The following is a 27,369-nucleotide window of genomic DNA, read 5'->3' on the forward strand; positions in this document are numbered from 1 at the left end:
TTCAGGCAGAAAGTCTTACACAGCAAAATATGGGAAAAGTCCTGGTATGATTCATCTGTCTGCAGTGATAAGTGGTCTCCTCGATTAGGTTGTTGTCTCTAACTAATGTGATCTGATAAGATGAAGAATTACCAAGTGCGTCACTGAAAATATTACTAGTTCAGCTGTTAACTGAGTGGCCTCTGTGCAAGAGATATGAACAGGAATTTTAAATTGCAAAATAATTAAGGCATGGCATTTTTACAGATTATTCTCCTTTCTTTGATTATTGCAGATTTCAATAGCTCCCAGATGTCCCTTTATTTTAGATAGCGTCTTGAGAAGTAACACAGACGACAAAGCCTAAGCATTGGGAAAACTGAGTTTAATAACATTTTTCTTCATGCATGTGGAATTTTAATTTTGCTTTCATATTAAATAAGAAAAAATTCTTCACAAAATTATAATAATAGGGCAAAATAAGTTAGAATTTAAAAAAAGGAGAGTGTTGTATTTGAATTCCTTAATATTTTGTGTTAGATGTAGGTAGCCAAAGGGAAATGTACACACAACTCTGACATAATATATACCAAAGGCAAGGGGCCAGAATGGGTCCACATATATCAAAGAGTAGTGATGACCCTCAGCTCATTTCAGTTAATCAGTGAAATACCAATAGTCTTGAGAGACTGAATGTGCAAAGAAGGTCTATGACATTAACACAGAATTTGTAGACTTTAAGTCAAACCTAAGGATGCTTTGTTTGCTTTTTGTTTTGTGCCTATGGTTAATTTCAGTCTTCTTTTTTTTTTTATATACTAGTCATCTAATTCTTTTAACTCTCTCAAGATTAGACTGTTTCTCTTAAAAATGTTTTGCACATTCTAACACCAGGATGGTGTCAAGGATAAACACACTACTGACAGCTCAATTAGTGCAGCATTTATATCCAAGTATCTGATTCTGGCCTCTCTTGGAGAGTGCTTAAGCCATCCAGCTAATCTGATACTATATGGAAGTTTTCACATGGCAGGATTTTAGTCCAGTATTAAATATTTCCAAATTTATTTGGTTAATGCATTCTATTGATTCAGGATACCAATAGCAATGAAGAAAAGCAGTCCTTTTTTCTATGTTTAATGAACTTCTTAAATCAAAAATCTTTGTAACTCAATATGCAAAACCTTGCACTTTTGTTATGAATACTTGATAATTATAGAAATTATTAAATTAGTTTATAGACCTTTTATAGATGTATTGTAAGCTTGGGTTAATTTATTTGGGTATTAAAATTAAAAAAGCACAGCTTATTATTTAGTCAATTCTTAGCTCATGGAAGAGATTTGATTTTCCCAGTTCATTGATACATACAATGACAGATTCACCCAGATGCCCCAAGTATATTTTCCACAAAATCATGTTTCACCAGACAGTGAGTCTGCTAGAAATGGGCAGGGAACAATCCAGGTTTAAACACCTATTAGCCATTTAGATTAAAAGCTGGCCCAGTATAAAGATAGAGATGATTTTGTAAGTAGTGATGCAGATTCATATTTTGAAGAGTGTGGCAAGAGCAGCATTGTCCACGGCTAAGACTTTGGTTCACACACACCTGTCTACCACAGTTCTTGTGTCTCATTAGAAAAATGACATTTCTGATTGCCTAGAGGTTTGCCTTAGTTAAAGAATGATTTGCATATATCTGGAGTTTGCAGAGGGGAGGAAGCTTGTTTTACAGATTTCATGAATCACTGACCTGAACTGCTGGGTCATGAAATGAAAAAATGAAAATCCACAAAGCACAGTGCTGTCAGCTTTTTCATGCTGGGCATCAAATGCCTCTTGTAGGATTTTCCTCGTGAACCCACAGCAGTCTAGCAGCAGGTCTTGGCTTTAAGCACCTCATCACATGCAAGCATGGAAGGAGATACTCAGCACATAGGCTTCATGTGCTGTTTTATCAGGCATTTTCTACCTCTTTTAAAGGCAGAACAGAGAAGGTGGAATTGTGCCAGGAAGCACATCCAATTTACAGACCCTGAAAGGTCCTGAGCATCTCCTGGGAGCCCAGAGGTGTATCAGCATTTCCTTGACTGTCTGGACCGAACTCACATCTCACTGGACTTGAACATCATGCAGTTGTGAAGTCAAGTAGTGCAAGAAAGTGACCCTTTGGTTAACTAGCATTATGTTAAGATGCCTGTGATGTCACTGTAGAGAGGGAATAGTCTTATTTATTATCCTGGGAGCTAGTTGAGTTCCTTTGCTTACCCTGAGTGGTGCACTTAGTCTGGCTTCAGGAGCAATGATTTTCTTGAAGTTATCCCTGATAATCCCCAGGATGAGAGAATTAGACATCAGCACCCATGGCTGCATTTCTCTCGTTATGTCTGGAAACAGGTGAGTGAACACATGAGAGAAAAGCAATTTAGAATATACCCAGCACCTGTTTCTTCTGCTCTGTTTGCAGAACTACGAGATGGCAGAGCATTAGATCAATGCAAATGGGATGGAAAAGTATTATTAAAACACCAAACATTATTGTGTGGCTTGAAAATTAGCTCTGCACCCATGTGTTAAATGCTGTTGAAACAGAGAGGGATATATTAATGGTCTTCCTTCTTGTTTTATAAATCACTCCTCATGATAAGCTTGTGTAGGGAAATTCTGTGGTTAATTTATACCAAGTTCTTCTCTTCTGTTGAGATTTAGTCGTTTGGTCTAATCTTTCTTTCTTGCTGAGGGATTAGCTCACAGATTAGCTCAGGGTTAACAGGTTTTTTCTTCATTGTATGTTTCTTAAGATCTGTAGCTCTCTTTTTTTATGGCCTGGAGCCCACCTACCAGGCCCAAATTGGTCAGATATACCCTTTCAGGGTGTCTCTTTTGCCAGGCTCAGTGCTTGGTGAGACAAAGAGTCATTGTGAAGGGCACGCTGCTTTAATAAATCTTCACATTTGTTTTATGAATGTACCAATGTTTTAATCTTCTGTAGAAGCAGCAGGAAATCTTTCGCATGATTTGAATCTATTTTAGATGTACAGAGCCTTTGTGTTATCTGAAGCATGTCTGCTTTAGTGCTTTATCATGTTTTCTGTAGCTTTTGCAATACCCATCAGCTGCCAGACTGTTAATTTATGTCTGTAAGTGTTTGAGCACACATGCATGCATGCACACACATTTTATGGAGGTCTCAGTTTCCTACCTTCCTGGCTAAAATCAAGCTGAGCATTGCGTTTAAGGCAGGGGAACATCTTCTTATTCAGTTAGGAATACATTTCATCTGTATTAAATCCTATCTGGGCATGAGAAGTCCTAGTATGCCTTTTAATTAATCCATCATGTAGAAACATGCCCTTAAATAAGTTTTGCATCCATTTGTCCTTTCTCCCAGGATGATCTGTATTCAGCTGTTTGGAATTCATGCTTGTTATCTCTAAAGAAAGTTAATTCTGGGGTATTTTCACAGTGACTTCACTTGCCGCCACGATTTATATGCACCAAATTCAACCACTCTGCAATACGTTGTGTAGGGAACCCGATATTACATCTCCAATTCCTTTGACTTGAGTGGATGTTGGGTTGGTTTGAGACACGGTCTCACTGAAACATGATCACAGGTTGTTTCAGTGTCCATTGACACTGACTGGAGATAGTTTCTAGTACACCCACAGTTTAAGTGTTCCGTTCACCACATCATCTTCACTTGTGAGCCTTTGGATTTACAGGCAGCCTCTTCACAAGGGCAAAACTGGAACAACTCTTCCTTTGTTAAGTTCTATTAGGTTTTACTATCTTCCCTACAGCTCTCTTTTCTCCATCATGGTAATGATCATTCTTATTCTTGAGGTCTACTCCCTTGAGTCATACTGTCAGTCTAGAGTAACAGTCCAGGGTTTTGTCAGTGCTGCTTCCTCTGATAGGTTGTTTTGGGTTTTTTTTCTCCATCTTGTTAGGTTCTTATTATTCAGGGTCTCATAATTTCCAGTATTGATGATGTACTGAAAATTCTTCATTCCCCAAAACTGTCCCAACCAGTCTGCGTACTTGGTGGGAAACTCTTCCTAGCATGCCATGAATACACAATATTTTCTTTGAGTCTCAACACACCCCTTATACTTTTCTCACCGTAGCTTGTAACATCTTTCAATATTATGTATTTTCCCTCTTTATCTGTTCTTTGATATTCTCAGGTTTCCACCCTGCCCCTTCACCACATAATCCTTCAACATTCAGCTTGAGCAAAACAGACAAACTGGAAAGAGTAGGAAAATGTCATACAAAAACGTGGTAGTCTTAAACAGTGCTTATTGTTTTTATTTTAAAATAACTTTTTTATGGCAAAACTGCATTGTGCCAAATGTGCTGAAATAAAATTGGAGTATTCAGCATAATTTGTAAGATGACACAAATTAAAGTATTTACAAGACACTAGAGATAAGAAAACCTAATCTGGTTGAGAATCAGTTTAATAAGCATATTTGACACCTTTTTTCTCCCTAAATATATTATCATGGAACATAAGAACCTTAATGCTTTTCTTATCTGACTTCAGCTTGATAATAATCAGAGACCAAACAATTCTTTTGCTTTTTATGAAGATATGATTTAAACAGAAAAGTATAAAGGCCCTGAAGCATCAAGTGCTATGAAATCTGCCCTCAAAAGCAGTAATTTTCTTTTCCCAGCCTAACAAATTTCAGTTGTCAGGAAACAGATTAATCTCCTCATTCTGAAATGTAATATTGCTGTTTGCTAATCTCTCATGATACGGAGATGCTGAAAATGTTATCATAGCAGTTCTAGAGTACATTTTATGTTTTGGCAAAAAATAATACTTTCTTTGGCAAGGAATATTCTAAATATTCAAAAGCAAGGATTAACATGAATAATTGAGAGCAAAAATGTCAGAATCAAAATAATGAATTATTTTTTCTCACTTTCCCTGGGAAAGTAAAAAGTACAAATATTACTAATAGCAGCCTGTCAGTTCATGGCTTCAACTTTTCTAAGGACCGGCATGTTATATTTAATCCAGATACCAACAAATAGCTTAATACTTTCTGTCATAGACTCAAATATCTTTGTTTTTGTGAATCTTGTTTCCTTCCTCTACCCTTCTAGATAACTTGGTGTCCTTTCCCTCTCCTCCACTCTGCAGCATGGCTGCTACCTCAGGACTTCCGAACTTGAGAGCCCCACCTGGTTTCTCTGAGTGTGCAATATGCTTCACTAGCCCTCGGATGCCTAAATAGTAGTAGCTGAAAAAATTACATATTCATGCTCTATTTTGTAAAAGTTATTGAGCACCCGTTCACCAGACTTACATAGCAAAACAGGAACTGCCTCTTAAACCTCACTTGATTGACAAACTGCCTCTGCCTCACTGAGCCTGTAAATAAGATCTAGCTCTTTTGTCAGATCAGTAATCCAGGGATTAGACTCACTTTGAACACCTCCATTCCTAAAACTGGATGCACTTTTGGAGAACAAGTATATTTAAATTTTACACAGAGTTTCTCAAAGCAGCAGCAGTACAGATGGTGTTGGCCAGGGCTCCACATCATGAGTAAGCATCCCCAGTGCTGACCCCAGCACCTAACATGGGGATTAGTATATAGGGCTGACATACGTGATCTCCCTGTGCCAAGGGATGTACTGTTGTACTAATCCTGACAGGATGCACTTGTGCTGTTCAAGACTACCATGTATCAGGAGCTTTCTCACAGCTCTTTCCAACAAAGTACCTGGCCCCTTTAACACTGCCTGAGACAATCTCAAAAGCAGAGCAGCTCCTAAAGCTTTGCTTTTTCAATTTCTTCTGCTACAATCCAACAAAGCAACTCATTAGAGGGTCTCCTTCTGCTTCTCCCCTTTTGCTTCCTTCACCTGGTGAGGTGAGGGCTAATTGGAGGCCCATAAAATGAATCCAAGAAAATTCTTTTTCTCCCATATATCAGTCCTGCACTACCAAATTGGGCATATTGTCTCATGCAGTGTTTTATTGTCCCCCAGATCACTTTATTGGTGGGGCAATCTCACAAAGGTTAATAGCATTACTAGGTTGTCTCTGGGTCTGACATTCTTGCTCATCACTCTAAATCCAGTCATTTTTCCAGTAGCATTAGACATCTCTACTGAAGTTAATTGGTTGCTGCTTTCCACTGACTTCAGACCCAACTGTATAAATCATTACTACTTGTAGCTGATTGTCCCTGCTCTTAACTTTCATTTCACAACTGGGAAAAGTATGTGTGAGTTGATATACCTGGCTTTTTCAACCGCAGTCTTCGACATTTGCCGTCCAATTTTCGGTCACCTTGCCATTCATTCAGTCCAACTGTCCTCCTGTTGGTATGCCATGTGTCAACACCTACTGCGTATACTGCCCTAATGGGAAAATAAACAGTAAATTATGAGCCTGTGTAAATCCATTAAAGAGTTGCTGTGACTCCATAAACCATGGAAGTGAAACTGAAGTGCTTTATGCAGTTGCTGGTATCCCAGGTTGGAATTGCTGCTCTGTACTTTTAGAAGGTCTCAACTAACTGAAGTCAGGCAAGATAAGTATCTATTGAGAGCCTTGGTGTCCATAAAGTAAGAACATGAACCTTAAGAGCTGTGCATGGGTGAGATTTTGATATTACATTTGTGAATAAATGGTTGTCATCAGTAGAAAGCAGTAAATTTGTATTTATCATTTTTGATTAAATATTTCCTTTCCCCAGAAGGAAAGTATGCTTCCTAGGCTCTACTTGTATTTCACTGACCCGTTGCACAGCAGTGAATGCCATCCTGTGGCTGCAAAAATCAAATGCATGTTAAAGACTAATTCTTCAGAAGAATCAAAGTGAATATTTTAAAAGTTGCAATCTTTTAAAATTCCTCCTGCACTGCAGGAGTAGAATGTCATCTTCTTATTATTCAGAGACATAAAGATCCTTTTCCAGGACTCCAGGCACTGTGTAATTAATTAATTATAATAGTATTAATTGATTAATTAATATTAATAACCTGAACATTTTTAATGTGTTCTGAGTGTTACTCAGGGAAATTAACTTTTGAGGCCAGGATTTTTTTAATTTTTTTTTTCAACACATTTGGAATGGTACAACTTTGGTACAACATTGTATCGTTACCCCCAAATGACCCTGTTCCTATACACACACACACCTACTTATTTATGTCAGCAGTATGGTCTTGACACATTCTGGAAATTATTCATATACAGTGCTCGCAAGGTCACTGGCTATATGTGTAACAGATTGAACCAACAGGAAAAAAAAGATCATGTTAAAGAAAAGAATTGTGTATGAAATTGCTGTTTCTTTAAAGTAAACAAAAAAAAATCACACATTTGCCTGAGTGTTAAAGTAAGATTCTTCCCAGTCACTTATAATGCATACAGTGGTAGTGGTGCTGTGATGGTAAACATCTTATCTACCCTTTAGCTGAAGGCTTACATCTTTCGGGTACTTGTTATGCAGTTGGAGCACAGGCCTGGGCAAAAGCTGAATGAGAATAAAAACAAACTGAAATGAGGTGGTTGAGCTCTAGGTGCAACCCTGTTCTCAGCAAAGTCAGTGGGAAAATTCCCATTGATTTACAAGTCAGAGGATTTCACAGCTGGCCAGGTCCCTTTCCTCCAAGAAGACACCTGCAGTTCTTTGGTTGCTCAAACAACATGAGTTCAGTTCAGCAGGGGAACACTTGACTTCAGACGTTCCCTGTGTGTCCCCAGCCATGCAGGACATGCAAACACCACCATCTATGGTGTGGTTGGGAATGCTGAGGCTACTCAGGTGTTTGTGGAAATTTGTAGAGGTTCAACAGAAAGCAAGCTGGAAAGAGAACTAAACTGACTACATGAAAAGCAGGGTTACAGTGAACTAGTCCCTAAATGATCAGTGGCTGGAGCACAGTCCTATGAGGACAGGCTGAGAGTTGGGGTTGTTTAGCCTGGAGAAGGGAAGGCTTTGGGGAGACCTTATAGCAGCCTTCCAGTACTTAAAGGGGGCTACAGGAAAGCTGGGGAGGGGCTATTTATCAAGGAGTGTAGGGATAGGATGAGGTTTTGGAACTAGACGATCTTCAAGGTCCCTTCCAACTCAAACCATTCTGTGATTCTATGAAATGTACACTTAGCTGTCTTAGTCTTGTCTAGTGCAAAAAACTAAGGGTTTTTCTATGTCAGATGAAACACAGAATCTTAATGCACCCATCAGGGAAGGAGCTGATGGCTCACATCCTTTATCACCAGGACCATTGTCTGAATTGCAGTTTCACATCTTTTGTTCTGGACGTAATACCCAAGCCTGTTTTACAGGCTGAATTTTCAAAGCTGGAAACTGAATTTGGAAAAAGTAAAAAGGTGGTCCAAGAATATGAGTTTTGCTTCAAAATTGGAATCTGCATTTTTCCCCTGTCTATTATACCATGCTGGTTCTCAACCAGCTTGTAAAACTGCCCCCTATGTCAATGTATACTGGGTAGTAGATATTTATAGACACTTGGAATCAACGACAAGTGAACACTGAGATAATAAGGCTTGTCTGTGTTGCCTATTAGATGAAACTGTGATTAAATATGGCCCAATTAATGCTTATTATCTGTCTAAAATTAATTTGTCACAGAAAGTTGTGAAGTAGGAATCAAGAAGGCAAGTAGAATTTTTTATTGCTAAAATTGAAACAATAATTGATGTGATTTACTTTAAGATGGCCTGACAAAAACAGGATGATACCGTCATTAAAATACTTGCCTTGGGAAGACGATCATTATTCATGCTGATCTCCTTCACCTTATTTTACTTATTTTTCAAATTGATTTTCTGAACATTTTCATACTACTTTGTATGATATTTTAGGATATAGTCCTCAACTAACTACAAAAATTACTTTATTCAAACATACATGAGTAATTGCTATCATATTGTTCTCTTCAGTTGATTAAAATTTTGCTAACCAAAGAAACTTCTATCAAGTAACTTGAATATCACCAAAAAAATGACATCTTCATTTTTTCATTTTAGATTACTGAAAACAGTCACAGAAGTATTCCTGAGTGACTGTTCACTAATGCCAGATATATTTCTGAAGCCTAAAACATCCATTTTTACCTGTTGCAAATTCAGAATATCTCTACAGGATCAAAAATTTGAACAGACTGTACCCCTTAAAGGTCTGATTTTATATACTTTCTACCTGGCTAAGAAATCCATTTTTTATTAGTCAGGTTTTTAACTGGTAAGCTTTATTTTGAACATAAAACTGTAGAAGCTTGATTTTTTGTTCTGAAAAAAATAAATTGCATTTAAATGTCAGAGGCTACTCGTCAGGCTATCAGCTATAAAACTGCCTTTGAAATGTTTCACATGTATGTGTGAATGGAGAGCATTCATTATTTCTTGCATATTGTGGAAGAATAGTGTAAAATGGAAACTGGATCATTTCAGCAGTTACTGATGGGACACAAAGTCTTCAGATCACCTTGAGATCACTGGTTCTGACTTTGCCTACTTTGGTATTGATCAAAGGCTTGTTGGTAAGCAATTAATTCTATGGTAGGGATTTATTTCTTTTTTTTTAGGTGGAGGGTAAATTACTATCTGTAGTGAAATTTCAGAATTCATTACCGTAACTGTAGTTACACAAAGCATGTTCCTTCAGTGGCCAAACCCTCTTAAGAAATATCTCCCACCCTGACTTGGGGAACCTAGCATGCCTCTCCTTGTCATTCTCTCTCAATGCCATCACTTGTTAACCATCTGCCTTTTGGGGGATTTTGCTTCCTTTCAGTAGTCCATTTGAAACCCTGCTTATTTCAGTAGCCCTGTTTGTAGCGCAGATAGTTTATTGACGGGTGAAGGTGGCTGCAAGCTGATGACAGGGGAAGAACAAATGGCTGGAGGAGGAGTTGGAGACGGGGCTGCGTGCATCTTAATCTGCCTTTCTGCCAGAGACAAGGTGGTGTCATCCTCTGTTAGCACAACCAAGTGCTGCTAAAAAAAAAAAAAAAAAAAAGTGTTATCTTAGTGTTATCTTTCTTTTGAAAATACTTGGTTTGGCTTCAGGTAGCAGCGTAGAATATGAATGCAGTGTACCTTCAAAGTAAATAACTGTAAGGAATTACAGTGTATATCTTTCATCTCATTGGTGGCAAAATAAATGTATTACCTCCTAAGTAATAAAAATATTGTTTCAAGACTGACCATCCCAGAGCCTCACCTAAGGGCATTTCAGCCAACATCAGAAGGCACTGGCTGTCAGCATGACAAATATTATTTAGAATTAAATTTTAATATTTAGGAGAGAAGGCGGTAGTTCCTTTGAAGACTGAAAGTTTTAGTTCTGTTGTAACAGAAACTGCATGGTACAATATTTCGAAGGTCATGCAGAGCAAGCTCCTTCGTCCTATGTCTTTTCTTAGAGGAAGTTCAGCAGCATGGTGAACTTCCGTGTACACACGAGGCAGTGCTTCTGACTTTGTGCAAAATAAATGGAGGGCTATTGCCACACCCACGAAATCACCTCCACCACATTCCGGAGTTCATGCTAAAAAAAGTTGCTGTACCTTAATTTCCCATCAGTTTGAATATCTGAGGACCTATACTACAAACAGCTGCACACCCAAGCAAGGATTTAAAGTATATATTGATTTGCTGCTTGATTAATTAACTCCGCAGTGACTAAATAGTACTATAGCTTGATTAGATTTTGGCAATATATCAGCATATATTTTTAAGCACAGCATTTCTGCTGATAGTTAAAAAATAAAATAAATTATTAATATTAGGAAAATATTCTGGAAGCATAGATAAACTCTTGTGTCTTTATTAATAACCAGAATGTTTTTCTCACATGATTACACATATTGACTGGTCTGTTACGAAAAATGAAAGATTGGGGGCGTGTAACAATCTCTATTATTTTGAGGAAACTTTGAAGAAGGGGTTTAGTTCCTGCTTATAGTGAAGATAATCAAGTGACTTTTGTGATAGAAGATAATTGTATAGTTGAGAGAAGGGTAGTGCAGTGAGCCTAGAAGTTGATGCACAACTCTTTTGAAGCACAAAAACTGAGAGCTCCTGTATTTCCTGTGTGCTGAGATAAAATTTTTGGAGAAAGGCATTATCTGTAGAGGTAGATCTGGTAGAAGTGAGCTTACCAGTATTTGATCACAAGTGTTTCTTATCACACGAAAAGCAAAATCCACAAATGGCTGAAGTAGATATCCAGGTATGAATGCAATTACAATTGACATAGAGATTACTACTAACATTAAACTGTATAAATATCTTAATTACAAGCTTTATGTTATTTAAAGCTGCTTGAAGTGAAATATTCTCAGATTTGACTACTCATTTTCTGTTCACCAAACTCCCTGATTGTAATCTTCACTAGCAGCACGAGCTAAACCCTTTCTTCAAAGTTTACTGGGAAGATCAATACACAGCTTTTATCTTCTTTCTCATTTAGAAGCTATGAGAGTAGTTATACTTCTGTTTAGTAATAGGTTGTTCCTAAAGAGGTTCCATATGCCTATAAAAATTATGTCTAAGCAATCGCGTATGAGTCTTTAGCTTGCTTCTAAGGTGTCAGTCTGAAGATGGGTGAATTTCCTTGGGTCCAGATATTATCAGAGGACTATTTGGAGTGTATTTCTCTGCTTTTCAGATTTTTCTTCATTATATGCTGGGTTAATGAGATTCATTATTTTAGGTTCATCAACAAAGAAAGGGAGTTCTTGATATCATCAAAAGACATTTACAGTTGTTATCTGGAGACAGGTTGATGTTCGTACTATGATCAACTCTAGTTTTCCAATCTTCTAGTTGCAGACTGCTTGATGTGGGATACGCAGTTTCAAGCACCACTTTCTGATGGTGGTGTTATCATATAGAAGGTCAGGTAAAGTCCTAGCTGAACAATGCTTTCTCTTACCAGATGATTTCTGCTGAATCGTAAGTGATTACACCCTACTGTTAGGTAGTAAAAGTGAAGATTATCTGTATTTAGTTCTACCAGTGGAAGTAGGAGGCGCACTTGGACTTCTGGAAAGTGATCGGCTTAGAGTCACTTCTAGGCAAAGTTTTATCTACAGTTAGTCCAAAGCAAAATTATATGAGTTTGACATTCCTGGGGACCACAGTTTTCTTTTTACTTAGTGAGGATAAGTGGAAGATACTTTCTGAGGAGTTTCTTTTAACAGGCTATTCTGTTGTCCTGGGATTTTAATGGAATAATGGCTGGTTCTGCACATCTTAGCATGTATTGATTGAAGAACATTATAAATACAGCCTGATGCACAAAGGTTGCCAGGATCTCCAGACTGAAATGAACTTTAAAAGCAATGCCAATGAAAATTACTTGTTTTCTTTTAGAGAGTCACTGTCAAGAGCTATGCAGATCCTCCCTTGGATTGCTACTGAAGCTAAAATACAAGCCTTAAGTTTCTTTTCAGAGTTTTTCTTCTTTACTGTTTCAATTTGCAAAAAGCTCATAGAATAAAGTATGACACAGAATAAATGTAGTAGTAGTAGTATTTCTGGACCTTTTAAGTCACCCATTCTGATATTTCATTCTGCCAGGTCATTTGATTACAGCTACTGGACTAGTACTGTGAGCCTGACAAAAGTTAAGATTTGAAGTCTCTAAGACTTTCTTCAGTACACTCTTCTAATATTTAGGTTTGCAGATACTGCAGGGAGTATTTAACTTCAAATGAAAAAGCCTGCCTTCCTTCCTTCCTGTCTTCTGGCAATACAGCATTGAAATTATCTGATGTCATCGTTAATTCTCAAATGGTATAACAGACCATTATGCATCGTTTTCCAGCTTGAATGTGGCTGGAAGACATTGACTTTCCTAATCAGCCACCTAGAGTGTTTGTGTCAGTAATAATCTGTATTTAAAATGTATACTAAATTATTTATTTCTCATATCTGGCCAGAGTGAATGTAATAATTTTTTTATGATTGAAAACAGAGATTTCCTAGATTAGCACATTGTAAAGGAATAAGGAAAGATGACCCATATTGATATGATTGGCACACTTTCCTACAAGAATTGTTTAAGTAATTTGTCTTTTGGGACAGCACTACATTCTATTAGGATAAGTGAAATAAGTATCTGCCTGCTTCTTTTCCACGGTTGCCAAATAAGGGATAGAAAAGGCATCTAGTTTGCTACAGTTAACTCAGTAATTGTGTAAAAAAAAAAAAAAAAAAAAAAAGTATATACCTTTTTTTCTCTCCTACTCTATATATATTTGAGCTTTGCTGCCTTCACTTTGTAGCAATAATCCAACATGTAGTTCAGTAATATCATGCATTTCAGAAAAAATATTTCCTTGTAAGAGTTTAGCTGCAAATTTAATCTCTCTCTGAAGTAGGCAGAGATAGTAATTCAGTGTATTTGACGTTAAAGTTCCATTCATCCCTCAATGAGCTCTCCTTTATAATCTTTTATTTCTCTTACTTGGGCTGAATTCCAGAGACTCTTACAATAGGTATTGCAGCTCCTTTGCGCATTGGCAGAAGAAACAAACCCATTAGTCACTAACAGCAGGGGTATGCCTCAGCTCTCAGGCTCCCTTTGATCATTTTTCTGTCTCCAGTAACTCAACTAGATTCTCTTTTCTGAAGTTTTCTGAAGCAAAAATGGCATTTCTGGTTGGGGGAAGGGAGACACTTTTACCTGAAAACCTCATTATGTACACTTCTCAGATGAGACACAGTCATCTCAGCTCTCTCTTTTTTTGCATCAAGCAGTTATCACACGAACGAAAATAAACAAGCAAATATGACACATTCAGCATTTTGCAATGCTAATGACAGTAATGTGGCAGTTCCTCTTACCTTAAAAATTGGGTAGGCTGAGTACTTCCTTCTGCCAAGGAATGATATGGAAGAAGTATTCTCATTCTTAAGGCTTGATAACTCACATTAAACACCTGCTGATTGTCTTGTTATACTCATTGAAGTAAGATCCCTCCTAGCTACTCTATCCAGCTGAGTTAATAATTATCTTGGAAGTCATGAGCTTTTGTTAATGAGACTCAATATTGTACTTCTTATTCAGGAGGGTGGTCCTCACAGTTGCATTCCAAAAAAATTCAAGAGGTAACCTTCTTCAGTTAACTGTCACAGTCCAATTCATAGAATTGACTGTGTCAAGGCAGAATTACTTTTGCCACCAGTATTGAGGTCTGCTAGACTGACCCTGTGTTTTAGCCTATCCTTTCACAGTAGACATCTCCTTTGTGTCTTCTCCATGGTCATAAAAAGAATAAATTTTCAATATCTAACATTCCATCTGTTGTATGTTAACAGTGTTGACCTTGGTTTTCACTGAGAAGGTCCACGGCTGTGGAAGTCTTTTTGTAGTTGATCTGTGGACTTGAACATAAACATGAACATGAATATGAAGGACTATCTCTCAGTCCTGTAGGAAAGGGAGTGTCAATGTCTATAGGCAAAGCCTACTGAAGTAGATCCTGCAGAAGATATAAAAATTGCCTTACTTGGATTTTGAAAGTTCTATTATTATACTGAATTTGTCATACTCTGCAGAAGGAGATCTCTTTGTGTGTTTTTCTCCAAAAATATATGTCTGATGTAAGTAGAGTGATTTCAGGAGGTCTTGCCCTGGTCCATCCAGCTGAAGGAAGCATTGTAAGGGATGTGTGAATGTCACTACTCTAGCAAAGAAATTTCCCGGTAACTGATACCTATATGTGTGTTGGCTGACATGTTTCAGTGAAGTCATAAACATTAAAGACAATGGGTAAATGCAGATTCCTGACAGAAAGTGCATTTGATGTACTGGAACTGTAGGTTGTGGGAAACAGCAGTGATGCTTAGGATTTCGCCATGAAAGTGGTATATAAAGTTCATATTACTCTTACTGTCTGATGCTATCAGACCCCATTAAACATGTCATCGCATTCCTTTTAACATATTCCACCCTTGGTGAATGGACCAACCGTTTGTATGGTTGGTCAGAGAGTCAAAATTCAGCTGCTTTCATGGCTCTAGCTCAGCTTTGGGAGGTCGTATCCTCTGTTTCGGTGGTGTTGACACAGCGTGAGCAGCCATATCTAACCAGAAGGGCAGAGGGGATAGTAGCTGGCTGGCCCATCTCAGGTTGCACATGGACAAGAAGCAGCATGTCTGCACCCACTGTGTCTGGATACCAGACTCAGCACATAGACTGGAGAAGGTGTTCAGCAGTTAAGAAAGCACATGCTGATGAAACTACCATTTCTCATTTCCTCTGGGAAAGCTTTAATTCTGGTCCTCACCATTTTCCCATCTTGATTACCGTGAGATGCACCTCTTGTTGGGTTTTTGATGTCACACCTTGACAGGCTTATATTGGGACAGTCTGTCATTCATCTATATCACCTTTCTTCCCCCCTTTATTTTTCCCTACCATAGCATCTGCATGTTTCTAAACAAAAGAACCTCACTGGTCCTGAATTACGGCTTTGCTCCTGGCAAGGTCTCCTATGTCTTGCACATCTGCCTTTCACATTTCCAGAGATACCAGCTGTGAATTAGCTTTTGTATCTTTGTCCTACAAATGTCCCAACCTCCTTCCCCTCCCTGGTTACTTTTCACTGCAATTTCCAGCTGTTTAAGGATTTTGCTGAGATCTGTGGTAATGTTTGAATCAAAATTGCCTTAGTTAGAGGGGCCCCTAAGTGCCTCTGCGATACAGTGCCCTGATGGAAACGGCATTTGCAGAGTGCTGTGCTGAACGACCTCTCAGGTCCTCCCCATTCTTGTCTGGGAACAATTTTAAATTGGCAGCAATTTGTTATTTTGTTTTAATGTGTTGTTGCGGAGTTTTTTTCTGTAGGAGCAGAGAAAATTTTTGCAGCCCTTTTTCCCTGTTTATAGCTGGAACCTGAAAAGCCAGGCTGGGGTCAGGCTCTTGGAGCACAAGAGAGGGGTCAGCTGGGGCGCGGATTTACAGTTAGGGAAATAATCACATCGCTGGTGTGAGGGTGGCTTAATTAATTAATTTACATGCCTACAAAGAGAGAGCTTTAACTCACACATCAGCTCCCGTGTCTGGCACTCAGATCTTTTTAAGCGGAGCTGGAGCCTGTCATTTTGAAAAGTTTTGAGTGTCACCCAGAGAAAAAGGCTTAGCTGGTACATAACATTTTCCTCTCCAGGGACTTAAAGTTTTAGACAGAGTAGAACTGACTATCTTCAGGCTTTCTATGTTAATTTCTGTTAATTAGCTGACATTTCTTGTTGTAGCCATTACTATTTTCAATTAACTGTCAGCAAATATTTTCAGCGCAACTTTTCTGTTACTGAACAGATTTCCCACAAGTTTGGGCTTACAAAAACAAACAAATGATGCACGTATTTGCTGCCACAACACCACGTTAGGATTTCAGCAGTAACCTAACAAACTGGGAGGCTGTGTATTGGTAAGACAGGAGGATGGCTTTGCTTCTTGAGCAGTCTCTTGACTTAAGTAGGTTTTTCATCATAGTCACTTGACTGTTTATGCCACCGTGGTTTTCAGAGATTTTTGTACCATTAATAGTTGTAAACTTTTTGTCCCACACACACATTTTTTTTTTTTTTAATAGATGACTGCTAGCAGGCTGAAGAAAATGTCTTTTTTTGTAAAAGTTGAGTGATGTTCTACTCAGAAACCAAGATTTTCTTGGCTCTCCCTAGTATTTTCTATGCATTAAGATCGTTACTCCACATAAAAGCATTTTGTTGGTATTTTTGACCAGCATTTGAGCAACTGTGTGTCCGATTGTTTCTATGCACTACAGCCTGTATTGCCTGGCAGCAAATATGCTTTAAAATTTTTTTCTTTGTTAATCTGAGAGCTTGGCCAGTTGCACCAGAGTAGAACACAAATCGAGAGGATCAGCCTCTAAGTGTGGGGCAAAAGCTATTGTTGAAAGCCTGTCATAGGATAATTGGTAGAATTGGCTTTTTGTTTGCTGCAGAAGCTCTAAAGTTCTCCCAGAGCAGTGAAGTGGAGACGCTGAGGTCCCTGGCGGTTGCTCTCCCTGGGTGGAAAGGCATATTCGCAGCCACGTGTGCAGCCTTTTGGTGTGATAAATGCTGTTTTGGAAAGCGTAGCAAGTGGGGGCTGGATGGCTGAGTACATTGGTAATGAGCTGCATTTCCTCTCCCCGCACTGTCGCTGGTGACTGACAAACAGCACGTTGGTGGCTTTGCAGGGTGGGGATGATCCCTGCCTGGCTCGCAGCAGACAGTCATCCCCATCACGAGGTGGCAATCCCAACAAGTGCTAATTGCCAATTCTGGTGAGAGACAGGAGAAGGAGGCTTGAGACTGATACATGTCATTGGGAGGACAGGCTCCACTCTCCAATGAGTTATGGGCCAGTTTGGGGGATTTTACATTGCCACTGTATGTTGCCATACCGTTTATTTTTCTATAAATAAGGGTTTCAGTCCCTAAGCCTGTCAGTCTTCTCCCTTCCACTGCATCAATTTCTAAAAGTATAGTTAAATAAAGGAAATGGAAAAGGTCCTTTACCTTTCTTATAGAAAATGTTGTGTTTCTTCTGCTGATCTTAGTACTAAAGGGGTTACCCTAAGTTTAAACTTCTTGTCGCGAGGAGGTGACAATGGCAAGGAACATTATTCCCAGAAGATTTTGCTTTGCCCAAGGACTGGACATCAGTGCTCTATGATTTGTGAGGGAATACAGAAATGTTTAATGAAAAATAAAGCATTGAGAAGTTAACCAGCAAAGCAATTGATGTGCAATGGTGGCTATGAGCAGGGAAGGGTATGTTATATCTTGTCTCTCCATCATCAACAATTGCTACTGTGGGAACTGTCATGTTATCATATGTAGCTGAAAGTGAAATTTGAACTTCTTTCATGCAAACAGAAACAACTTTCTGCCTTATTTCTTTCTCTTTAAAAAATGCAATCGAAATATTGAGGGGGAAATTTGAAACGTATTGATTGCATTTTGAAGGCATATTATTAAATCTCTTGAGTGCTTGTTGATCTTGGATCATTTTGTTTTCACAGTGTTTCAGACTGAAAATGATTAGTAATTCTGTTTAAGTTGTAGCTAAATTACTAATTAACTTTTGTCTCAGAGATTTTATTTCTTACGTATGGCAGCACAGTGTGCTCTTTACACAATGCAGCAGAAATTTTTTGCTACCTGCCTCACTGTGCCCCTTACAATCATATAAAACAGTTTTGGAATTAATGAGCTGTCACATCTCAGGTAATGAATGAAAAGAAGTGACAGAAATCCTTTTGTTGTTTAAGAAATTCCAAATAATTAATGGGAAAAAAGTGACAGAGATTATTCTAGGATTTAAGAAGAAATAAGTCTTTCAAATTTATTGCATGATTGAAGAAACTTTAAAATATGTTTGTAAAAAACCACGGATCTTGCTTAATGGGTTAATTCGAGTTCACTCCTCTGAGATAAACCTGCAGAATTTCAGATAAAAGGATTTAATGTTTTGAGAAATAGATTCCTAGTCAGCAGGTTCTCTGTTCCAGGTTCATCTCAAAAGTAAAAAATCTTCCTGTATTTGCCATTGTGTGCATATTTGAGTTAGGCACTGAGCATGTTTATAGTGAATATGTCTTGTATACACAGAAGACTTTGTAAACTGCAGATTAAGTTTGGGTAGAGAGGGGTGTTTCTTTATATTTTATGTTTTTTCCCAATTTATAAAGTCCCACTGTACCTATTCAGAATAACTTCTACTGCTGTCATTTTTCAGGTAACCGTCTCAGATGGGGGCACATCTCCCAAGCAGTCCTCCGTTTGGGTGGTGGTCCAGGTTCTGGATGAGAATGATAACAAACCTCAGTTTCCAGAGAAAGTCTATCAGATCAAGCTGCCAGAGAGGGACCGTAAGAAAAGAGGGGAGCCAATCTACAGAGCTTTTGCTTTTGACAAAGATGAAGGCCCTAATGCAGAAATCTCATACAGCATTGTGGATGGAAATGATGATGGGAAATTTTTTATTGATCCCAAAACAGGGATGGTTTCTTCTAGAAAGCAGTTCACAGCGGGGAGTTACGACATCTTAACAGTAAGTGCTCTTTCATCGACATACAAACCCATGATCTGACTTTTTTTTTTAGAAATAGGCCCTCTTGTATAAAGAGTGATACATGACTGTGTTTAATGTATGACCTATGTGTAAGATCTGACTGTATTAAGAAATCTAATATTCACATGCACCACAGAGTGAACTATTCTCAGACTGTTCACTCAACCTGCAAATTGTTGCCCTAAGTCGTTCCACTGAATACACAGAAATGAAGACCAAGGGCTTGTGTGCTTGCAAAGTTGTATCATGTTGAACTGGGCCGATATAGCTGCGAATGGTTATTCACCTTTTGTCTGGATACAATTGCTTGCCTTCATGGAAGGGTCTTTATACTTTCCAAGTTAGGTGACTTCAGGGAGGAGAATTACTGTGTACTCTACATTGTGGTACCCTTCTGACCACATTGAAGAGTGTCAGTAATGGCAGCAATTTCAGTTAAATGAAATCTCAGTCAAAATACTTTGCAAATAACTCAAACTGTATAGAGAAGGTCAAAGAAAGAAAGAATACAAGATGGTGGTATTGATATAAAGCACTATAAGACTTGAATGTGCACTCTTCATCTACAGCAGTAAGCCAACAAGTTGTAGTTAAGGAGATGACAAAAAAATGTCAGAGGTTCACGATCTGGCCCATAGTAAAGGAAGAGATGTCACTTGCAGTAACGGGTCTCTGCTGGGATACCTTCACAGGGTTGGAAACCTGTGAATAACTATCAAACTATTGAGAAGCACCTTATAATCAGAGTAGAGCACCCTTTGGGTGAGTGAGTACCTTTCCCTGTGCAGAGCAGGAAGTCACGTCTGGGATCTGGCCCTTATTATAATGCAACAGCTGAAGGTTTTCTACCTTGGAACTGCTCATCACACCCTCAGCATTTTTTCACTAAGGGCCTGCCTTCCTTGAATGGAGCAGGATGGCAAGTGTTAACACCAAACCCACTTAACATATTTCCAGAGAAAGAAATAGGGTATAGTATTTCGGGAAAATACTTCCCATTTTTAAAAGGCATAGTAGCAGCATATTTACATCAGTGGTCCTATATAGCCAGAAATATTTCCTTTAAAGTAAAACCCTTTGATTGACACTGATATTATTCATCAAAGCACCCATTTTGTAACCTACATTTTCCCCTTTTTTAAGCACAGTGTTTGTTGCTGCTCAGATTGTCTTTTCTGTGCTAAACCCATAAAGTGTGCCAGGCAAATATCAAGTCTATCCATCCCTCTAGAGGACATTATAATAAAATGAATTAGCACCAAGCTGGGCAACTCTTAGTGAACATGACAGAGAGGAGGAAGCAAGGAGAATAAATAAAGAAAAAAAATTATATTTGTTTTGGAGAACAGGGAAAATGATCTGAAACTTACTTAATTAAGGATTCTGAAGAAGGCAATATAAGGAATACCAGTCTTATCTGCAATACAGATGCCATCTAAAACAGTCAGACATGGTCTGGGTGAGCATGTTTTACAAGTGCACGCCATCCCTCAGGGTCGTTGTAAATCTCCCAGCTTTTCTGCAAGAGGGAATTGGGTGGAAGTTCAAATCAGAGACAGAAACTGGTTCTGCAGATGAGGATCTTTGTGGGGAGCGATTGAATTGTATCTCCAGAAGGCCTCACACCAGCATTTTTAAAACAAAACATTTCAGTTTAATATCAGTCTTTTCAGTGAAAAGTCAAAGTGTAATGGTAAAAAATCAGAACTGAGAAATAAGTGCTTATCTTCCTCGGTTTTTCATGGAATTTTTCATAGAGGATTAGAATGGCCATTTTCCAAGCTGTTGTCATCATGCGATAGAAGTAGGTCTGAACTGCCAAGCTGGGATGCTCAGTCTGAGTCGTCTTTTCTTTGTACCTGCCAGATTAAAGCAGTGGACAATGGCCGGCCCCAAAAATCTTCAACTGCCCGCCTCCATATTGAGTGGATAAAAAAGCCTGCACCCTCACCCTTGCCCCTGACTTTCGATGAACCCTTTTACAACTTCACAGTCATGGAAAGCGATAAAGTGACCGAAATCGTCGGAGTGGTCTCCGTGCAGCCATCTAACATTCCCCTCTGGTTCGATATTGTCGGTAAGTTGGGAGCCAGAGGTGTGAGGAAGGACGCTTTAGAAGCAAAGCATATGGATGTGTGGTTTTGAGAGCAAGAAAACTAACCATGAACTGTCCCACCCCAAATTAAACCCACTTTCTTAATGCAGAAATGAAAATGCTATTTTAATGTAGCAATAACAATAATAATAATATTCCTGCTTTTGTTATGACTCCTTAGCTAAGCTGAAAAAAAGAGCGCTGTATGGCTGAATTGTTTTTTTTCATACTATGTTATTTACTGCAATTTTAATGTTGTCTGTCATTTAAATTCTATTGTCATACTTTGCTAATCTCATTTCTAAATGTATTTATGGTACTTAGACTTGCTGTCCCTCATTTCTCTCTTTCTTCACCTTTTTTTCTGCATTCTGTTCTTTTTTTTCTGCTTCCGACTGCCCTGCTTCAAGGTGGCAAGCATGCTCGAGAGATGTTCTATATTCTACAGACAGCTTGTGGGCAGAACTGTTCAACAGAAGGTACCCTTAGTGCAAACACATTTGCTAAAATACAACTATCCAGGCTGCCTTTTATTTTTGCAAGTTCTTTGAGACAATTTATATTACATCTTTCATAAGTGCCTGTGACAGGATGCAATGCGACACATGGATGTGCTGCGTTTCTTTCTATGACAGCTTTTACCGTATTTGTGTCCAATTATTATCATTTTATTCACGGATTTTCCGCAGTTTATCACAAATAATTAATTCAAACTTTTCACAGTCCAGTGCCATCCATTTAACTGTGAAACAGAATGGGATGCATCAACATATGGGTTACAAATGGAGCCACCAAAAGTTTGTCTTGAATGCAAGCTGAAAAAGAGAAATGTGTTTTGATGTGAGATTTCAACCACAAAATTGCCTTACATAAAATTGTCTATAAAAATAGGGAAGGAGAACTATCCTTAGCAGAGGAAGCCGTAGAAGTAGTGGTCTTAAAATCACAGGGAAATGCCACTAAGGATGTAGCTGCCAAAAAGACAGGGAGTAGAGGGTCTCACTTAATTGCTTGGGAGAAACAGGAATCAATGCTCCTAAGCATTTCTTTCCCGCTTCTGCTGCTGATTCAGTTATGTCATTTAAAATAACTCATTTAACATCTCCAAAATGAGACTTTCCCCAGCAGCATGGCGACCCTGCAAAGTCAGTGTGCTACTTAATATTTGCCTGTAAAGCTTGTATACGTTTGGATGTAAAACCCTCTGTCTGCACAAAGGGGTGCAGTATTTAAATGAAGGGTTATAAAGCGAATACTATATGAAAGATTAGAGAAACAAAAAGCCTTTGACACAGACTTAGTGGAAAGGGTGCATCAGCAGTCTTTATTTACAGGGATTGAGCCTGGTTCTCATTTCAGCATAGCTATTTGCGGATGGGTTTAACCAACAGGAAGGGCAAGTACCACAAGAGAAAGGGTCTGTCAGAGTCATTTTCATCCACCTTTTATTGCCAGTTTGTGCAGATGAAAGACAGAAGCAGCAACATTTCCTCTTTGAATTTGTATCATGGTTTCTGATGTGCCAACTATATTAAAATTAAACCCAAAGCTATTGTAATGTTCTAAGGTTCCTGTTAGCCCCTGGGGAAGGACAGCATATGCTTCCTACAGTTTTCGTCCCATTCCCTTGGTTGTTTTAGTATGCTACATGCAATTTATTAGCTAGTGTTTACATTCCCATTCTCTTCTTCACTGACTCTAACTTTCCTCCCAAGAGAAATCCATCTTTATTGATGTTATTTACACTTTGTTCCCATTTGAACTTTTTGCTGGACTCTTTGCCTTTCGCAGCCTTTTGGTCCTTTCCTTGACAAATTCATCAACTCTCATTAAAATGCTGCCTGTGTTAAGCACTGAGAGAAGCCCCCACTCTTCCACTGCATTCTTTTACATTATTAGAGTCACATGTAATCAAGCAACACCTTACAATAATATTTCATTTTTGCCTACCAAACAGGGATTAAGTTGAAACCTTTTATTTGTCATTTAATGGAACCTTTATGGCTAAAACAGTTCAAATTATTTAGATTTTTGCTATTTATACAACTCTAATGGTTTCCCTTTGGGCTGTAGCTCCTGATGCTGCGAGATGCCGCGTCACTGCAGAGAGTCATAGAGAAGATCTTCCCTAGACTTAAGGAGAAGTCGGTGACCCTGACCATCCAGTTCAGTACTGTTACCATACAAATGTTAATGCTGCAACTAATAGAACTAGCAACAGCACCCATTTCTGCAATAGGAGTGGCCAGCAATCCCGGGCATGCAGGAGACCCTGTTGTTCTAGATGCTCTGCATACAAGGTGCAAAGACAAAATCCACCCTGAGAGGTTTGCAGGCAGAGTGCTGTATAGTTTGATTATCTTTGCTGCCTTTAGTCAGTATCAGTATCAAAACACACTTTTACTCCTTGTTCTTCAGTATCATTACATGGAAGAAAAGCATGTTGATACTTTCCTTTTGGGGGAACATTAAGGTCTAGTGCTGAAAAGCCCCGTCAAAGACATGGGTTATTAGTAGACATTAGTTGTTGTGTATGGAAAGCTGTATGGGACTGCTGATGCAAGAGATGGTTTCTGTACTGCTGTAAAACCTAGATCTGATCCTGCTCCACCTGGTATTTTGTGGTTTTGGACCTCTGTGCACAGTTCACAGTAATGTCAACAAAAGCCCTGCAGGCTTATGTAGAGACATGGTGTAATATAGAGTTTGCAGCTTGACCTTCATGATTATGACCTTTTCAAACTAAATGGGCATCAGGCTTCCAGAGGGCCTCTTTTTTAATGCATAACATGCACTTTTGCCCAGCTAAATAAAAGGAGGTAGGGTGGATGAAGTTGGCTATGTAGTATTTTGTCTGCCTAACTTCAGCATCTAATTTACACCTGGATTATATAAACTTTAAATAACTGTTTAAGTTCCTGAGTTAATCAGTTCCAAGGGAGGAAAGTGTCTCACAGGCAGGGAGATCATCTTCCCTCCACGGAGTAGGGAGGAACAGGATGCTTAACTGTTTGTTTGTTTGTTTGTTTGTTTAATTGGGAATGGTTGAGATGTCATACCTGGTTTCTGTTTTCAGACTGCATTCAATGCCATCCTCAGTTCATGCAGATCCCACAGTGTGAAAGACATGAATGTAGGCTGTTTCAGTTATTCAGTCATTTGTGCAAAACTAATTTTCAATGGGAACTCCAAAGTAAGTCAGAGATCTTTATTTCTCCAGGTAAACTGAACCCTCTCCTCCTTTGTTAGTGGTGGGACTGGTGTGATGACTATTTTGACACTGGAGCTAAGCTGCATGGTGCTAGTTTTTGCTTAAGTAGCATGTTGCACAGCATCTCTCTGATTCTCCAAACAGGCCTCTCTCTATCTTTCCTTCTTCCCCCAGCCTATGCCTTTATAAGAGCAGCCAAACTTTAAAAGCACATCAGAACTCTTTGTCAAGGGTGCTTAAATGGCAATAATTTAAACATTTATTGATTTTAATTAATTGTCCATTTAATTCACAGTGCTGCAAATTTTCATGAATGCCAGAAACATGTAGCTCCCTAGCTTCCTTTGAATTATCTTCTCTGACAACTATCTAAAATATCCTTCTGATTTCTTTTCTGCTTTTTATGCCCTTACCTCTGGCTTCTTAGCAGAAAACCCAAGGCTTTGACTCTCCTTACAATAATTTTGTCTGAAAATTTACAGTCTGAATTATTTTCTTATTCTTAGCATGATAAAGAATAAATATTTGCATGTTGTATTATTAATATTTATTATGTTATGGTTAACAAAAGCCTGTAGTTGAATTTGCATTTCTTGAGGCAGATGCTAAGTTTATTTCAACTTTTTTGAAAAGAGAAAAATTGGAAAATTTGTCTTTGCTTCTTTTCCTGAAAGTCCTAGAGACATTTCAGACTCACCTTTGAGTTGCAGGGTGAATTAGTTTTCTGCATTTTCCTTTGATGCTCTGCTCTGAGCAATGTGAGAATTGTAATGATTGGCCCAACCTATCATCACTGTCCTTGGTGTTGTTACTTTGGGGCAAGACAAGTATGTATCTTCTCTGTCCTGAGAAAATGTGGTTTAGAGGACTGTTCTCTAAATTAGATCATCTCTTGTATTTTTCTTCTCCATCATGGCATGGTAGGCTTGTGTGAGGACCTTAGTATATCCTGGCTTTATTAAGTTTGAACATGGAGCATGTATGATCTTTGCTATCTACCAGTGAAGGAAGAGTCTTGCCAGGTTTTAGCTGTATTTAATTTGGGCATATCCTCCAGGGTTCAGTGAGATCCATCTTTGCATCTAAAACTGAATAAGTCTGGTTCTCCACAGTCATCAGATATTTCTGAGATGTGTATTTAATCCTACTCTTCTGGATCGTTCCAGTGAAAAGAAGGAAAAAGGCCCCCATGTGTGACTCATTTGCCTACAAGTCCCCCAGATTTGCTAGCGTGTTTTCTTCTCAGAGGAGAAAATAGTTTCTCACAGCAGCATAGTCCCATCTCAAACTGCATATCAACAGCTGATAGGAACATAGGGAGGCTCAGAATCTTCCCAAAAAGGAACCCCATCTAGGAAAAGCACTACAAAAAAAGACTTCATTGCTTGAAGCAAATGCAGTAATCATAATATAAGCAGAACATTCTTGAAAAATAAATTAATAAAAAACAAACACTGACATTCAAAAAGGACAGATATGCAGAGCCCACATTCTGTGGGAATGCAAGATCTGTGTTGTGCTTTGCTTTAGGCAAATTCTCCAGCTGACCTCTAGAAACCCCTTTTAACAGTTCAGGAAGTTTTCCTTGGCCTGTCCATTGCACCAAATGAGTGATAAGCTTCACATCAGAAGATCTTCTCCTCATGGTCATGTGAGATTTGGTGCTTGTTTTTTATGAAAAGGAAACTTAATTCTTTTCAAAGCATATGGGACCTTTGTCAGAAGAAAAATATGTTCATAGTGACTGTGAAACCAAGAAACAAGATAAGAATTAAGGTAACACTCATTCAGCCAGAAAATGTAGCCAAGGCTACTCTATAGCAAGAACTCAGCCTGAAGTCTGCTGGCTCAGAGGTGTCTTGGTTCAATTTCCTGAGACTTACTTCTTGACCATGCTATGCCATCTGTGAAACTGAAAATCAGGGCTGTGCGGGAAAGGTCTCATGAAGCTGTAGTGAGAGCCAACTAGTAAGATCTTTTGTACCAGGGGCTGTTTCTAGAGCTGTCCTGAGTTTGATAACAGCTGGAATTGGCTACAGTTTTATTGAAAAATCCTATATAAACTATAACATGCTTTCAGATAACATAAAAAAAAAAAATCCTAGTTGTAGAAATAGAATGCTTCCAGGCTTTATGCAAGAGCATTAAGATCAATCTCAAGAAATTAAGGGTGGAAATCATCTCACTTAAGTGTCCAAACTGTAGAGATAACTATCTGTGCTAGGTGTCTTTGGGAATCTTAACAGTCAATTAGAGAAAAAAAGCACTTTCTGGATGAATTTTTATCGTCCCAACATGATAAGCCTTCTCATCTGAAGATGACATTGCAAGTAGATGTGGACTTTTCATGAAATCCCACTCTAAGTGCTTCAGTTTAATGAGAGTGTTTTAAGTAAAGTCTTTAATCTGTATTGAAGATGTATCAGCATTACATTTTAGCCTGCAATGATATTACAAGCAACAACTAATCCACATCTCTCTGAAGTCATTCAGTATTAAAATGCTTTCTCGGGACAACCTGTCTACCCAACTTGCCAGTTCAATCATCTTGCCTTCTTTATAATTGATTTTCCCAAAGTGCCTGAGGAACTCACAACATATTATCTTCATTTGAAATATTTCTTTCCTAATGCAACTGCGACCACATTAGCAAAGACAGCTTCTACATATCCTGTATCTGAAAGCAGGTTTTAGTAGACAATAAAAAATAAAGCATGCGCCATATGTTGGAAAATGGAATAAGTCATAAAAATTCACATTAATAAAACTGAGCAGCTGAACGAAATTTCATCATCCTTAGTCCCCTTGCATCCTAAGATTGTGATCAACGAAAATGTTAAATGGCCGATAGTTACACAGGTAAAACTTATCCCTGCAGGAGCTTACAGCACTGCAGATGAGCCCTCTTCAAAAGGCTTGGTAGTTACCCAGCAGCATGCTTTCAAAAACCAGCCTAAAGTACCCCAGAAATGTGTGAA

At 38.5% G+C, this 27,369-nt stretch overlaps 1 protein-coding gene across 12 annotated transcripts in view; it reads left to right on the plus strand.

Moving 5' to 3' along the window:
• The window catches only part of FAT3 (FAT atypical cadherin 3), a 409,192-nt gene that overhangs the window by 281,893 nt on the left and 99,930 nt on the right, over window positions 1-27,369 (plus strand). For 10 of the 12 annotated variants that reach the window (XM_026843787.1, XM_026842179.1, XM_026845464.1 and 7 more), the window contains exons 5-7: window positions 18,750-19,064; window positions 20,952-21,162; window positions 21,591-21,659. In XM_026843787.1, coding sequence (XP_026699588.1) covers window positions 18,750-19,064; window positions 20,952-21,162; window positions 21,591-21,659 — 595 coding nt within the window. The remainder of the gene's footprint in view (window positions 1-18,749; window positions 19,065-20,951; window positions 21,163-21,590; window positions 21,660-27,369) is intronic. The other 2 variants (XM_026847071.1, XM_026849547.1) reach the window with 1 other exon arrangement.

This window comes from Athene cunicularia (genome assembly GCF_003259725.1).
Source record: "Athene cunicularia isolate RWA chromosome 1 unlocalized genomic scaffold, athCun1 chr1_part1, whole genome shotgun sequence".
NCBI lineage: Eukaryota > Metazoa > Chordata > Aves > Strigiformes > Strigidae > Athene > Athene cunicularia.